This window comes from Xyrauchen texanus, chromosome 27, assembly GCF_025860055.1.
Source record: "Xyrauchen texanus isolate HMW12.3.18 chromosome 27, RBS_HiC_50CHRs, whole genome shotgun sequence".
NCBI classification, from domain to species: domain Eukaryota; kingdom Metazoa; phylum Chordata; class Actinopteri; order Cypriniformes; family Catostomidae; genus Xyrauchen; species Xyrauchen texanus.
The window spans coordinates 23726069-23743483 of NC_068302.1; the positions used below are offsets into that span (position 1 = coordinate 23726069).

At 37.9% G+C, this 17415-nt stretch overlaps 1 protein-coding gene across 2 annotated transcripts; it reads right to left on the bottom strand.

Moving 5' to 3' along the window:
* Positions 1-189: 189 nt before the first annotated feature.
* Positions 190-16936, bottom strand: ifrd2 (interferon-related developmental regulator 2). 2 transcript variants are annotated; one of them, XM_052094418.1, is made up of 13 exons: positions 16541-16936; positions 10744-10803; positions 8520-8633; positions 8248-8329; positions 7951-8075; positions 5588-5745; positions 5427-5480; positions 5090-5268; positions 4711-4819; positions 4470-4604; positions 3157-3285; positions 2878-2970; positions 190-1135 (listed from the first exon to the last, which is right to left on the bottom strand). In XM_052094418.1, exons 1-13 carry the CDS (start codon positions 16587-16589, stop codon positions 1055-1057), a joined length of 1368 nt encoding a protein of 455 aa, XP_051950378.1. In that variant the 5' UTR covers positions 16590-16936; the 3' UTR covers positions 190-1054. The 2 variants fall into 2 exon arrangements, with proteins under 2 accessions (XP_051950378.1, XP_051950379.1); XM_052094419.1 differs by lacking the exon at positions 10744-10803.
* Between the last annotated feature and the right edge of the window lie 479 nt (positions 16937-17415).

The following is a 17415-nucleotide window of genomic DNA, read 5'->3' on the forward strand; positions in this document are numbered from 1 at the left end:
GCCACATTTGTATTTGCTGTTGACTGTCTAATGCGGTCACAAAACCGGTGAGATATCATAGAGGACATATTTCAGTGACAACTTTATGGGAGAAGGAACAGTTTCTGCAAACCATTCCATAAAAAATAGCCCCTTTATATTGTTGAATATAATCCAAGAACAGTAATAAAGATCACACACTTTCTTCATAATTTGTGTTTTATTGAAAGCAATGAAGTCTTGGTACAAACACAATTTCTGTCAAGCTCACTTCCAACTCTGTGAAGGATAGCGGCACTTTTCTTACCATATTTCTTATGGTTTCTTTCCTTCAGTATTTTCTCTCCAAACCATTCAAAGATGGCTTTTGGTAATGTACGACACATGACCTACACCTCCAGAAACAAACTGGGCGGCAAGAACCTTAGCTGACCAGTTCAGACTGGGAGATGTGGCCAATAAAATCTCATTATTTTAGCAGCAGAGTAGAGTTAGGATGCAAAACAATGGCTGTTTTAGTGGCAGTGAGAAATTCACAAGAAGTCAAAGATGTATTTTTTTTTCTTCATTTGTTTACATGTAGAATTCATAGTTCAATGTCGGTTTTTAAGATGCATATAGAAAAACTAGAAAGAATTCACTTTGCAGAGCTGTACAAAGTTGTAATGTCTCATTGTTAAAAATGATCCTTTCCCCCCAAAAACACTTTTAATTGAGGCGGTACAATAGGTTTTAACAGAAAAGCTTAATACAGCCTTACAAGAGGTTGTTGCAATATCATTAGGATAAAATATACCATATTTCATGTTTGTTTAATTGTAGTATTCCTAATTTTTTTCCACAGTGTGATGTTAAAAAAAACAAAACGCGCGCACACTCGCGCGCCCAGTCTCTCTCTCTCTCTCTCTCTCTCACACACACACACACACACACACACACACACACACACACACACACACACACACACACACACACACACACACACACACACTTCCATTGTCAAGTCTCTGGCTTGGCAGTTTGCAGAGTTATGTCAAGTGAATCGGAAGGATGTAGTGTTTGTTTCTTTGCATCCTCACATCACATCAGCACGTTTGTCCCTCACTTTGTTCCTTAGTTTAGTCCGAGCTTTGAATGCAGCAGAGTTAAACAGATGCTGTTAATAGACAAACCAAAGAATATAAAAATTAACACAAAAACATACTTTTGCTATACAAGACAGGAAAATACTTTCTGAATTGGAAATAAGATTCCTGCTGGTATGATACTGTACAAATATTCAAATAAAAATAAAATAATTGCAGGGCTTCACTTATTTAGAGAAATTGTAATAATTTTACTTATAAACAGGGCTGGGCAATACGGCAAAAAAAACATTTTTTTTCCCACCAAACAGATTTTATCATTTTAAAATGTACTCAACTAAAACTTCACTTCAACAGGATTCAAATAACATGTTCTTTATTAGAATGCAAGGCAAGCTGGTTAGAGAAAACAAAGTTGTGTTCATTATAAAAATAGTAGTGTAAAAAAAACAAAGGCACCACACAGGAAGTTGTCAACGCTGTGTCAAAGATAAATAAATACAAATCAGATTCATTTAAAATACCCCAGATGTTAAGAAATAATATTATACAATAAGACTGCTAAATACTTCCTAGCCCAAACCAAGTCTATCTAGAAAGTTATCTAGATTTGATCAACTTTATCTAGAATGTACTCACTGCATATTATACAAATTGTATAATCATAAACCCCTGCTAATAGTGTATAGACATGAAAATTCAGTCTAAACAAGTTTTTCCCACCAGTTTAGAACAGGAAATGTACTTGTGTTACATACATGAAACAAATGAACATGGAAAAATTAAAAAACAAATGCTGTGAAACCGGCACACTTTGACCTCTGAAACATCATTATGGTATCCATTAAGGCTGCACGACTGATTGAGTTAGGATTGAAATGGCCTAAACAGCTTTTTGCATTGTGCATTCACCACTTCATCCGCACTGTGAGAGCATGTGGCACATGCAGCAATATACATTTATATATATATATATTTTACACATTTATATATATTATTTACAGTACATTTAATTCGGACTCCATGTTGCTAAACTGTTATGTTCATCTGGAGCACGCACACGTACAGATGATCAGATTTGGGCAATATCCATCTATGGTGTTTGCTGATATTGTGACAAAACGTAAATTCAAATTAATCTATAAAATAAAAAAATAAAAATCACCCAGCCCTTCTTATAAATCAAATATAAATCTGACTTTATTCTGCAAACTAAAATTAATTCTTTACAGTCCATGATTTATTACACTTAAAAGGGAAAGTTGAACCATAAATAAAAATTCTCTTCATTTACTCACCCTCAAGCCATCCCACATGAGTATGGGTTTTTCTCTTCTGCAGAACACAAAGATTTTTTTTAGAAGAAAATCTCAGCTTTTTTCATCCTAACAATGCAAGTAAATAGTGACCAGACATATGAAGCTCCAAAAATCACATAAAGTTCACAAAAAAGTAATACATACGACTCCAGTGGTTAAATCCATATCTTCAGAAGTGATAAGTGTGGGTGAGAAACAGATCAATATCTTCACTTTTAAAATGTAAAAGAACGTGAAAGTGGAGATTTTAAGTAAAATAAAAAGGCTTAAATATTGATCTGTTTCTCATATTTAGAGCCACAAATGTCCGGTCAACATTCACTTGAATTGTATGGACCTACAGAGCTGAAATATTCTTTTAAAAATATTTGTTTGTGTTCTTCAGAAGAAAGAAAGTCATATACATATGGGATGGCATGAGGGTGAGTAAATTATGAGAGAATTAGAATTTCTGGGTGACCTATCCCTATAAATGTGCAAATTTTAAAGGTTACCCTCTCTGTGCGGGAGATCCTGTTGGCTTTGACAGAGGCATCCAGGATGAGAGGTGGGCCCAGACCAAAAATATCCCTCAGCAATGAATTAAACTACACACACAAAAAAACATTCTACTTGAAATATTATACCACATATAAGAGAAAACAAATCTATTAGGAAGCTTATGACTAAAATGTTAGCCTGTAAAATCGAATATGATCTGCTACAAAGTTACACAGTAATACATAGTAAAGGTTTATAGTAATACATATGCAAATGCTGTTGGTCCTCCGCACCTGTAGTTGGTGTCTGACTCCAGACTCAAGCACCTCCTTAAAGGCATCATATATCCTGTGGCGCATCCACCCATCGATGTATATCGTCTCAATCCCAAATTTGATCTTTTCCTCGGTGAAATCATCATTCTGAAAACAGGAAAGGAAATGATTAGACTATTGCAGGGGTTCTCATTGGAGGTGGTTCTGCCCCCCATGGGTAGTTCAAAGGTTGCCAGGGGGGGTGCTGAGAGCAAATTAGTAGAGAATGGGGCATTAGGTTACAAATGGGGGCGTTTATCACTCATAATAATAAAATCTATCATCCAGTTCCTCTTTGCATTAAAACATTTATTTGGACTTGGAGTATGTCAGTTGGTCCTCAATTATACTGGTTGGTACACATTTGTACCACGGTTCATCTGATTTTGAAGTCTAGCGACACATTTGAAGTATCTGGTTTAGCAGTGCCAAATACACAGATGGGGGCACAACCTCGGCTAATGCACCTGTATGGCTCTGTAGACGAATACGTCTCAATGGACAGAGTAGCAGGAACGCAATCTCTTAAAGCCTTTGAATTCGGCACAGAATTCTACATCACCACCCTTGAATTTACTATAGTAAAACTAACTGTACTTAAGGCAGAAATAGATTGAAAATAAATATTATCATATCACTAATTCAGCTCTATTAAAGGTATCATAGGCTACAGGGGAGAGAGGGAATATACTTAATGTATGTTACAACTTATATTTTGTATTTATTGATTTTTACATGTGTTTAAAGTAGGTCTACTGTTTATAATTACAAAAATGGCATATTTATATATATATATATATATATATATATATATAGAAATCACGTTGTATCTAACCATGGTTGTGAAGATCCATGCTTACATGTGTTTACTATGGTCTTGTTACAAAATACCACTCTTAAACCTATAAAAATAATAAAAAAAAATTCAAATGTAAAAAAGGCAAAATGTAAAATATACTAACAATATCACTTTTATTATTAGTTTAGGTCTTCCCATCTTCATTTTATAGGCCCCAGATATAGCCCTCCATCTGCTTGAATTCAAGAAATGCAAGGTTTGATCTCACATTCGTGACTCAAATCTGCTGAATTAATAAAACTTAAATTATGCAATGTATCGAAGTTGCATTGAGCAAATATTGTGTCTTTTTTTGGTACAACAAAGTCTCCGCTTTCACATTATGTCACATTATTAGAAATGTATGCTTTGCTGATAAAAACTACCAACATTATTAACTAATATGATCCAAAACAAGCAGTCAGGATGTTCACAATGAGGTCACAGTTCTTACCTCAATGTAATGCAGCACCTCTCTGAAGATTGAGCGCTGTTTCCTGCGGTCGTTTTTAGCACGATGTTTATTTCCATCAGTCGCAAGACTCTTTAGACTGTTACACAACGCATCACAGTCCTCGTACTCAAACTCCTAAAAAAAACAACACACATTACATTTGCAATCAAACCCACATACTCACACACACACACACACACACACACACACACAATACTGTTTTACACTTTACAATACACACCTGATCAATGTCACGTCCTAGTTCATAGAGTAGAGCAATAGTCTCCCCCACAGCAATTCGGAAGTTCACCTCACTGCTCTCTAAACATGCATGCAGACGCGGCAAGTGACTGAAAAAGGGAGAGAGATCATATTACAGACAATAGAAGATATTTTTACTCTCAATCAGGTATTATCACATAGCTGTATAACCTGATAAAGGCATTAGCCAAAACATAACAAGGCCATTATTAATTCATTGACTTGGATTTCAGACTTGCATTAGATTATGACTTTGCAGGGAAACAGGCCACAAAACAACTAGGTTACTATTAAGCTTTTGAATTGTTGATTCAATGCATATAGATGTCTGTTTTCTTGTATTTGAGTGGCAGACTTACTGGTTAAGAATGCTGTTGATACAAGATGCAGGGCAGAGGGTGCAGAGCAGTGCCCAAGCCTTCAGGGCAGCACTGTGGAGAGCAGGGGTCCCGGCTTTGACAGAAGGCAGAGTGCCATCACCCAGAGGATACGCACCTACAAACACACTCTCTAAATGTCCAAGAGATTTCACCAGGTCCTAAGACAAAGAGACATTAAATGTCAAGAAGCAGTGCATTTAACAACAATCATACTTAATCAAACATGCAGATCTCTAAATATTCATATGCATTTTACAATATGCTCAAATCTATTAATTTGGTACAGGTTTTGTAAGATAATCAGAACGGATTGTACCTCTGAATCTTCTGAGGCAGACACATAGCAGCACAAACCCAGAGCTCGAGCACACTGACAAAAATGCAGAGACAGAGGAAAACAATTAAATTAATTGATCAATTAGAACTTTTACAAATGTAACGGATGTGAAAGGTAAAAATGTTTGGGGCACCACTCACGCTCTGTCGTGCTGACAGACTGACACAGCTGTCAATCAGGATGGAGCTGAGGATGGGGCGGAGAATCTTGAAGCCCTCCTCGCCTTCGACTCCGGCCCCGAGTTGCACACACAGGAGAGCACAAACTGTAGCAGCAGCAGCCTGCTCTTCTCCTCCACCTACAGAGACAAACAGCGCTATGGTGACCTTTCTAATCTAAATATTAGATTAAACAAATATTATAGTAAATAGTACATTGTTTACACATGAATAACATCAGCCAGCCGACTTCAATTGCCAAGATCAAGATATCGCAGGTCTGTGTGCATGTCTGAAAGGGCTTTTTTTTCCAGATAAATCACGCACACGTACATGCGTAGCAGTAAAAAAAAAAATTACAAAGTGAAAATGGCCCTTACCTTGTACCGTCTTTTAATTTCTTTATTTGGTCTCACTTTATATTAGGTGTCTTTAACTACCTGTTTGCTGGGTAGGAAATCTCAAGGATTAATAGGGGTGTTTTCCTCATAACATCACGTGTTGTTCAAAGCAAAAATGAAACACGGAATGTAGGTGGTCATCCGCACAAACCGACTGAAGCAAAACAGGCACGTTTACTCCTTGATTAACCGAAAGTGAAGCTGCTGGCTTGTGAAGCTGCTGGCTCGTGATGTGCGAATGTCTTGCACACTCTGCACGAGTCTGTTGGGTATACTGCAGACTCGTCACATTTTAACTTTTTGTTTAGCATCCCATTCAGCTCATGAAAGCATGTTGTGTGATCATGAGGAAGGATTCCATCAAGATGTAGATTGGAATGCAGGTGCGGAATTTATATAAATAATCTACCATCTCGCCATTGCTGGTGTGCCAGTGATTACCCCTCCACATGCTAATGCTGGCATGCGTGCCATAGGTTGCCGACCCCTGTTCTACACAATACAAAGTGAATAGGTGCAACATTTTTGAAGCTCCAAAAATCACATAGGTCTGCATAAAAGTAATACATACAAATCCAGTGGATAAATCAATGTCTTCAGAAGCAATAGGTGTGGGTGAGAAACGGATCCATTTTTACTATAAATTCTCCACCCTGCTCAATCTCCACTTTAACTTTCACATTCTTGTTGTGTTTTTGGTGATTCACATTCTTCATGCATATTGCCCCCTGCTGGACAGAGAGAAGAATTTCTAGCATAAAATACATATTGATTGATTTCTCAACCAAACCTATCAAATCGCTTGATTCAACCACTGGAGTCTTATGGCTTAATTTCATGCTGCCTTTACATGATTTTTGGAGCTTCAAAATTTTGGTACACATTCACTTGCATTGTACTGACCTACAGAGCTGAAATATTCTTCTAAAAATCTTAATGTGTTTTCTGCTGAAGAAATAATGTCATACACATCTGGGATGATGATGATGAGAGAATTTACCTTTTTGGATCAACTATCCTTAAAACAAACCTAATAAAAAAGTGGGTTATTTTATTTTAATTTTCATGTAAATATTTTCCATTCTATTTGTGTGTGATTTTCAAACAGCAATTGTAGAGCCATAAATTATATTAAAATTATAATTTACTTTATTCAGCCAAATCTTCCTGATAATTTCCTGTTTTCCATGACCATAGGCAAAGATGGATTAAGAACTGAGAAGCCCATGGGCCGGTACACCATGTAAGCACCCTATGACACATCACATGACTACACTTACTTTTATGCGCTATAGGACACTTGGCAGATTCGGTTGGATACTATGTTGCAGGCAGTGACTTTTTTTTTTTTATTTATCTTTTGAAGATCTATTTAGGCCTATTGTGCCATTTAGGTTCATAGCTCACTGTGCACTTTATTCTCTGCTATACGAGATTGTGTTTAACGCATCCATGGCAATAAAGGTACTTTATTCCCGAGTCCCGACAAACAGCACAATAACAGTTCATGAACTCACGTGCTTAACCAAATATTACAAATGGTTACCGTGCACATATTTAGGGCTTTAAGGCACCTTTCTCTTTATAATTAAACATTAAATGCATGCAGGACTTAACCATTTAAAAGTCCTCTATACTGTTTCACGAACGCTGTCTCTTATATGAATTTAAACCATCAGATTTGTACACAGCCAGGGTAAACTGCACCTTATCTTTGTGTTTGAAAGCATTTTGTAAATCAAAGGTTGTTCTCTGTAGTCCTTCAAATAAACACGTTGCTCCTGTAAGACGCAGATTTCCTGAGCGTGCACTTGATTGTCTTTGCTCGCGCTGCTGTCATCCAGCACACCTTCGGCCGAACAAATGGGGGAAACAGCCCAATCGGCCCGGTTAATCAGTCCTTGATCATGGGAACCATGCGTATACAGAAGTCTTAATGTTCACCTTTTCTCAAGCTTCTTTCCAAACAGTCACTGATGGTGAAACGTCTATCTAACAGAAAGTCGTACAAGACTCTGGAGGAAAATGCCAAGCGCAGACTTTCCAACGCAGCCAGACGTGTCTTAGCACTGACAGAAAAACAGATACATAAACAAACAGGATGTTAATAATGACATACATATTTTGTTTTTAAAAAGTAATTCAGATTTGCAGCCATACCACTCCAAACTCAGTAACTGACTGTGCGTTGCATGCATTACTGGCTAAGTATTTTAAAGATGTATTTGAGCATATTGATACCTTTTGTCCATTAGATTGTCAATGCATTGCTTCAGTTTATCTTCCGTTTCTTCCTGAGCAGTCTGTTCTTCCACTACCTCACCTGCACAGCATGTAGATGTGTGAATGCATATTATAGTGTGTTCGTTTTGTGCTTACAATGTAAATATGAGTGGATTTATGTGTGTATGTGTGCCAATACATTTTTGTGATTAGTGTATGATCGAGTGGATGCTTGTGTTTAGTACATGTACAGTATGTATGTTATTGTTGGTTTGTGACTGTGTCAATACCTGTGCCCTCCTCAAAGACTGATGCACTCTCGCTGGCACTGCTGTAGTGACTGAGCACCTCAGAGGCTACATCATCATCACTCAAGCCAGACTCCCCTCTCCCCCCATTCCTCCCTGATACAGAGAGACAGAGAGAGAAATAAAAAGAGTGAGAAGTTTCAATGAAGTTTCATTCATCCATCCATCCAGAAAGGAATGTGCTTACAGCATCAATTGTGATGAGAGAACAAAGATACACAGATACTGAATGCAGAAAGATTAGTTGAATGGTTTGAGATAGAGACAGACGGACAGAATGGATTTGATCAAGAGGTTTGATATGAGAATGGATGCGTGTTAGAGAACGATCAGATGTATTTCAGCTATCCAAAGAGTTCATTTGCCTTGACTTCATTGCTCAAAAAAACAAAACACACCTGTAGGATTGTAAAACCTGGCAGTTCCCCGAGTTTAGATATTTTACAACTTGCCATTTAGTTTAATTTGAAAATGTCAAGGACACAATGGTGGTGGCTGTAGGGATCGAACTAATGACCTTCTGATTAACAGTTGTGTGCATTATCCCACTACGCCACCACCACTCCAATTGATATCCCCTAAACCAATCACACTGTCTTCACTATCTTCACTGTTCCACCCTAGATCATGTATCCAATGAAACAGATCTTTTTAGTAAATGATTAGTCTAATCTCTGCATGGATGTTCTTGCAGTTCACACTTTTGAAATTATTCAATCCACTAGAAACTATTAGACTGCACCGCATAAAGCTCTTTTTCTGATTTCAAACAGTTTTACTAGATATGGTCTAAAATCACCCTGAAAATTTGGTTTAATGGGACCTAGGTACATTTCGAAAATATAAGATTTTACTAATTATATTTTATTAGTTTCTCATTATGTTCACATTTTGGCTTTTAAACAAATGTACAAATCCATGTATTCATTCAATAAATAAGATATTATATTTCATATATAATTTTTTGCTACATGTTTATAGTTTAACTGAATAATTTGTACTATTTACAAGTATTTACATTGATTTGTTGAGCACAAACCAGCACGTTCTCTTTAACAAAATCGGCATTTATTTAAACAGCATCTGAAATTGAGCATCATGTTAACGAGAGAGAATTGCTTAATCTCATCTGAGCTATGCATGTTTCTTTTTTGATCAACAACTGACGATAGAGAACAGAAAGTGTATTAAAAAGACACTATTCAATGACAAATGGGTTGCATTGATCTCATCTTTTGACATGCATTACACAGAACAATTTCTACTCTCAAGAAGCAGTGAAAGGATCTCGCTGCTGAATACTCCACTATACTACACAATCACTGTTGAGTGAAATCTAAACATTTACCAGCCAGTTGCCAAATATATAAATTTTAGTCGCATAGTGTGAAATTTGGTTGCAAATGCGAGTGATTTCATCTCATTGTAGTGGTGGGTTACGTATGGAGTAAAAGATAGATCTTGGGATTAAAGAATCAATATAAACATAGTTCAAATGAAGATTGCGATGCATCTGAAAATCTATTTTTTACCAACCCCTAAACTACAGCATAGATATGGGGACAGAAACTGAGGCCAGTCTGCTAACATGGCATATGTGAGATACTCATTCAAGCATAAACACATTTTGAATACACTCAGAATAAATAACAGGAGTATGTCCTGTGAAGAAAAGGCCTCAAACTATCACTTTAGTCATTTTAAAAAGTGAGACTATGACAGCACAAGAGAATTACTTTTTTTGCTGGGTGGAACTGCTGTAGTAATACATGCATCAGCATACTAAGACACTGGATCATCTGAGAATCAGCTACATTTTTAAAATAGAATAAATGGCATGTGTAGGAGGAGTCTAGAATGGTTGGGAATTCTGAGACACCCCACAACAGCCTCAGCCAAGTCCAAATGTGGATGAAATATTAGTCCAAATATTTGAACACGAGTTCCAGAACTCTCCAAAAGCTTAGTCACTCAGTGGAGAAAAAACACCAATAGACAGGACAGATTTGAACACCTGACTTGAGGTGACAGATGCTTATGGAATTTGGTTCTGGTGTCAATAACATCCAGACACGCGAAGGAAGATAAATGTAAACAATATTAGATATATTATGGACATTCACATGCAGCTGAGCTTTCTTTAATGAAGAAAACATTAATGGGATGAGAAGCATGAGGTAATGATAGAGATCAGATGTCACGCTACCTGGACGTGGCACAGCAGTCTTTGACAACTGCAGCTGAAGAACTTCCTGTCGGAGTGAGCCTGCTCACAGTGAACAGGAGGAAGAGAAAGATTAAATGACTCACAATGCTCAAGTTTGCCATTTTAAAAGGGTTACGCCCGTTTCACACATACTCCGTTTGCAGTGCGTATGCGGTGCGTATGCAGTGCGTATTTTTTTCCGTTCCCATGTTAACAGGTTAGAGCTTTTACACTGCACGCGGATGCAGTCCGTCGATCCGTTCCAGTTGCGGTGCGTATACAGCAGTGCAGCGATCGTTTACGGACCGAGTCTATTTTTGCTGTGCTGCACCGCAGTGAATTAAAGTGACAGCGCATTGTTCACATTAAAATAGACATATATTGTCAAGAAACTGTAATAATTTCATCATATACGCATAATTTCAGTTAATGTGTTCTACAGTTACTAAATTACAGGGTCAAGAAAAACAAAAAAGTATGATTATAGTCCCAAAAGTTGCAAAATGGCATCATATATGATTCGATGGACGCACGATACGTTGTGGTTTGCCTTGTGATGTCTGCTCTAACCAGAGAAAGCGATTATCCATCTGTTCGGCATTCATCCGAAAGTACTTTAGGTGCCGGTCACTGTAAAGTCGAAGTTCTGAGACAAGCACCAAACTGTCTCCTGCCTCGTTTGACTGAGTGAACCCAAATGCATCTCGTTCTTCTCCTTCTTAGCAAAAGATATAACGCGATAGTTTTTCTTCTGTCAACAACTCAAACTACATGTAAAACAAAGAATCACAATGATTAAAATTAATTTTCATACTGTTTCAATGTCTTAAACAATGTCAAAGTTAACGTTCGGATTTAAAATCAAAATTACTAATACATTTTTGATTTTGTGGCACACAGAAACTGCGGATCAGTAGCGCACTGCAAACACAGCATATGTGAAAGCACTATAGCACGTGCTGCTCCTGTACTGCATACTCGCCGCATACGCAACGCATACGCACCGCAAACGGAGTATGTGCGAAACGGACGTTAGTCTCCCGAAAATTTTTATTTCTTTCATCATTTAACCCTATATGACTTTCCCTCTTCAGTGGAAGACAAATACATTGAGTTTTACTGTTTGATTTTTTTCCCAGGAATAACAATAAATTGGGAGCAAGGCCATTCAGACGTGTTTTGCGAACTGAATCAACCAAATTATTGAAAAGATCCTACATACAGGAAAGATTTAGGGGGGAGTTAAAATAAAAAATTTCAGATGCATCGATATCGATTCTTAACCCTCCTTAAGCTCTGATGGGCCCGTCGGCAGGCATTGGAGAAGAAAATAATTATCAAAATATTAATAATTACAGCCTTGACCAAAACAAAATAGGTATTATTTAAAAACTTTGAAGCTCTTCTTTACAACGCATGTAGGCATTATGACCAAAGTGCTGCCCATTTTCGCTTACAACTTCACAAAAAATAAACAGAACATAAAATATCTCATACCATTACTTAAAGGAGGTGTTTATCTTTCAAACAAGCTCACACAAAAGGTAATCAGATAAACAGATCATTAGATAATTGAAACAAAGCACAATGTGCACAGTGCACACAGCATCTGGCTATCTGGTATCTTGCAATCTAGCTGAAAACAAGTTGTCATTCTTGGATCAGATGATGTCATAGGAAATGTAGTGTCATTGAACACTAAACCAATCAGATTGAGCTCAGATCGGTGCAAAAATTTATTTATATTTGGACAGAGACATGTGATTGGTGACTGTTACAAATGCATGAGACTCTATGTCTCAAATGGCACAGAATTAAAATCATTCTGTGAAATCTCATTACTAAAATTATGTTTGCATGCTATGCGAACCTTTAGTTATTGTTGTGTTTGTATGTGTAATTAGTTATGTATACATTTTATGTTGGAGATGTTTTTGGAAGGTTTCTGTCTCCTAGAGATGAACGTAGTTTGGTGTGAAAAGTGCAAATCAATCAAGCAAGGGACCTTGTGAAGATACTGGAGGAAACAGGCAGACGTAGACAAATATATAAATATATATATATATATATATATATATATATATATATGTGCTGCTGAAACAGTTCTACTCAGCAGTCATTGAGTCTGTCCTCTGCACTTCAATAACTGTCTGGTTCAGCTACAAAATCAGACATCAGAAGACTACAGATGACAGTTTGAACTACTGAGAGGATTATTGGTTGCACCCCTTCAAAAACTATACACTTCCAGAGTGAGGAAAAAGGCTGTAAAAATCACTCTGGACCCCACTCACCCAGCCCATTATCTTTTTGAACTGTTGCCTTCTGGCTGACACTTCAGAGCTCTGAGCACCAGAACCGTCAGACACAGGAATTGGTTTTTTTTTCCCCCTCAGGCTATCCATCTCATGAACAGTTAAAATTGCCCCATTGAGCAATAATTATGTGCAATACACGGTTAAGTCTATTTATAGTATCCAACATATCCAGTTCTGCCATTACATACATTGCTCTGTACATAATATACTGTATTTTGTTCTTCATATAACAGATTTGTATTAAATTTGCACTACGTGTGTGTATGTGAGTATGTATGTAGGTGTGTGTCTGAGTGTATGTACGTATATGTATAATTATTTATTTGTATTATTTTTTTCTTTAATTATCTATGTCTTGCTGCTGTTTTTGTATTGTTTTTGTATTGTTATGCACTGGAAGCTCCCATCACCAAGACAAACTCCTTGTATGTGTAAGCATACTTGGCAATAAAGCTGATTCTGATATTTATATCGACATAACCTTAAATGCTGCTTCCCAAGGAAAAAGCCACTGCTCCAAAACCACCATAAAAAAACAGACTACACTATATTGAAGCAACATCAAGAAGTTAAAGTTCGATAACAAATGAGTCTTCCAAACGGACTATGTCCCCAAGTATACCTCCAAAGTTGTGGCAAAATGGCTAAAGCACAACAACTTAAAGCATGAATAACTTAAATTTCAGTCTGTACCTTATTGTCTGTTCCTAATAAGCTATTGTATGGCTTCAGAAGACTTGGAATACAGTACATGAGTCATACAGATGACATTTGTTAATTTTATGGTTTGTTTGGATGCTTTTTGAAGCTTGAAAGCCTCAGTCCCAATTAATTGTAAACATATGGTAAAAAAATACAAATAAAAAAAGAACAGTGCAATTCTTCAAAAATTCTCCATTTGACTTCCACAGAAGAAAGTAAATCATATGGTTTTGAAATGATAAGCGGGTGAGTAAATGAGAGAAATTTCATTTATCAGTGAACTTTGACTTCAACTAGAGCTGTGGGACAAGGCCTGCTGACACAGGAATTTCACACAGAACTTGTCATCCAGACTCAACTCTTCAGCATTTGTCGCTGTCAAATCTGTTCCCCATATGTTTAATGGCGCTGTCGAAGTCTGTTCCCCCTTTGTTTAATGGTGCTGTCAAAGTCTGTTCCCTCATGTCATGGAAAACCTGGAATTTTGCAATGCAGTTTTTGCAGTCATGGAAAAGTAATGGAACTTAGAAAAATACCTAAATGTCCTGGAAAAATAAAGATTTGTCCGGGAAAATATTAATATAACCATTTGACTGTGTTGCTAGCAAGGTTTCACAAAAACATGGTAATGATCTGACTTTGAATAAACAAGTCAAATAGTGTCAAATAAACAAATGTGTATAGTTTTTTTCACTGCTGACGGCTGCGCATTGTGAAACAACATCAGCGGTTAAGGTCGCTTACACCCTCATGATTGATTCATGATTGATTACAGCAGCAGCCAATCGTGAGTTTTGCAATCGTGGTGCAACCAAGGCAGATCTCTTGATTGGTTACAGCTATGACCAATAGCGTGCCTTGCTTCAGCGGTGCATGTAAAGTAAGAAGCGGCATTCGTGAAACTTCTCATTCATAAACAAACTGAATGGCCTGGTACAAGTACCGACCGACTGAATGAGAGGGGCATGTTGTTCGTTTACTTCAGAATCGGCACGAAAGTCTACCTTGTTTATCATGGAGAGAAAAGAGTGGAAGAGCTATTAATGTGTAAAAGTGACTGATGTTTCAAAAAGTTGAGGGGATGTCACATGACTTGTGTCAGTGCTGCTGAATACATTGAAGTCTATGAAGTGACACATCAGCACAACCTTGGCTCCAACTTCACACCAAAGTGTTTTTCCACACATGTTTTGCCTCACAAATGATGTCTCTGAGAGTACAAAGCTACATTAAATATTTAAAAATGGTTGAACTTTATGAAGAGACGATGTGTCGAAGTCTGTTCCCCCTATGTTTAATGGCGCTGTTGAAGTCTGTCCCCCCTATGTTCCCCCTTAATGTTTGTGTCAAAGTCTGTCCCCCCTTAATGTTTGTGTCAAAGTCTGCTCCCCCATGTTTTCCCTTAATGTTAGTGTCAAAGTCTGTCCCCCTATGTTCCCCCTTAATGTTAGTGTCAAAGTCTGTCCCCCTATATTTAATGGCACTGTTGAAGTTTGTCCCCCCTATGTTCCCCCTTAATGTTAGTGTCGAAGTCTGTCCCCCTATGTTTTCCCTTAATGTTAGTGTCGAAGTCTGTCCCCCTATGTTTTCCCTTAATGTTAGTGTCGAAGTCTGTCCCCCTATGTTTTCCCTTAATGTTAGTGTCAAAGTCTGTCCCCCTATATTTAATGGCACTGTTGAAGTTTGTCCCCCCTATGTTCCCCCTTAATGTTGTGTCAGAGTCTGTCCCCCTATGTTTTCCCTTAACGTTAATGTCAAAGTCGGTCCCCCTATGTTTTCCCTTAATGTTAGTGTCAAAGTCTGTCCCCCTATGTTTTCCCTTAACGTTAGTGTCAAGGTCTGTCCCCCTATGTTTTCCCTTAACGTTAGTGTCAAAGTCTGTCCCCCTATGTTTTCCCTTAACGTTAGTGTCAAAGTCTGTCCCCCTATGTTTTCCCTTAACATAAGTTTGAAGTCTGTCCCCCTATATTTTCCCTTAACGTTAGTTTTGAAGTCTGTCCCCTGTTTTCCCTTAATATTTGTGTCGAAGTCTATGTTTTCCCTTAACGTTAGTGTCAAAGTCTGTCCCCCTATGTTTTCCCTTAACATAAGTTTGAAGTCTGTCCCCCTATACTTCCCTTTAAGGTTATTGTCGAAGTCTGTTCCCCCATAATTTTAATTTTTAATGACACTACGGGGAAACCGATTTAGACATAACACCGGTTGGACGGGCTTTACAAATGCACAGGGAATGCGTGCTGACGATGCACGTGACAGGAATCTCTAACTGCTCAGACCGTGAAGTTAACGGGAACTTGCTTTTTTTTTTTTTTACTTTTAAAAATAAATCTCACCGCAACAACGAGAAAATCTGCCGTTTCAATAGAACATAATCAAACATTCATCTAATCGTAAAGTTCAAGTGAGCGGAGCAGAATGAGCTCGGAAAGGCCTGAATTCCGCGGCACATGGGCTGAATTTACTCGAGTTTCACCTTTCATGGTGCTGTAGACTGAATGGACCTGACAGTCAATCCTTTTACTCATACATCCCTGCTAAAGGCAACCCATATGCATCAATCTACTATCATAATGCTTTATTCACAGGGAGTGTGTTTAGAAGAGAAATGGCACTTGAAATGAAGGTAACGTGCCCGATTTATAAATATTTATTAAAATACTGTAATTATACACCAGTATAGCCGAACTGTCCATGCATTGTAATGATCACGCGTTGTTATAGCATATTGATCGCCTGTTTACAGTGCATGAACGGACAGATTGAAAGGTTAAACTCACCTTTACTTGAACCGGTACCGCCGCGTTTCCCCTTTTTACTCCGTGGCATGTTGACAGTCGGTCCAGCCTCGCCTGTAGCACCACAGCACCGAAGCCCCAAAGAGGCGGTTTATGAATAAATAATAATATTAATAAAAATAGTATGTACGCAGTAAACTGTTTGTCAACAATCCCAGCCGAGAAATCTCTCCCAGACTATCACAACACAGGAGTCCCACCCGAATCAAAGAGCGAATGATTCCTTCTTAGTTTTAGTAATTATTATCTATGATTGTCCCCAGGTAACCGATATCTAATGCCAGGTTGTGATGGAAACGGTTTTTGGAAATGTTTAGGAAGGAGTTTCGTGCACGTTGCAGCTACAGGTTCCACCATCTTCCCTCGATAACAGCTCGCTCACCCGGCACCCTCCGCCTTACCGTCTCTCAGTGTAAGGACTTTACTGGGTAATATAGTTCTTTGTGGGGATCCAGAGTGAGCGCCGCTGCGAGCGAGCGAAGATTGAGAACTACAACTCCCACAATTACAGCACAAAAATCAGCTGTTTAGAAATGTTGGATTGCACATTGTGCAAAATTGTTTAAAGCTTTATACAACTTTTCCGATTTGAGAACTATGAAAATTAGTAAAAAAAGAAAAAAAAGATACATTTAACAGTATACCGGAATTTCGAAGGTCTATAAACAGTTGATAATTCGTATTACGTGGAACGTTCGTACACGTGCTCGTCTGGTCTAATGCTGCATTCCATTAAATTCGGATTTTCCAACTTCCTAATGGGAAAAGTGCCATTTGAAGTCGATTCCAACAATTTCGCCGACATGCAGGTGTGACGTCACACAATCACGTCGGCACACAGGAAGATATGCAAACTA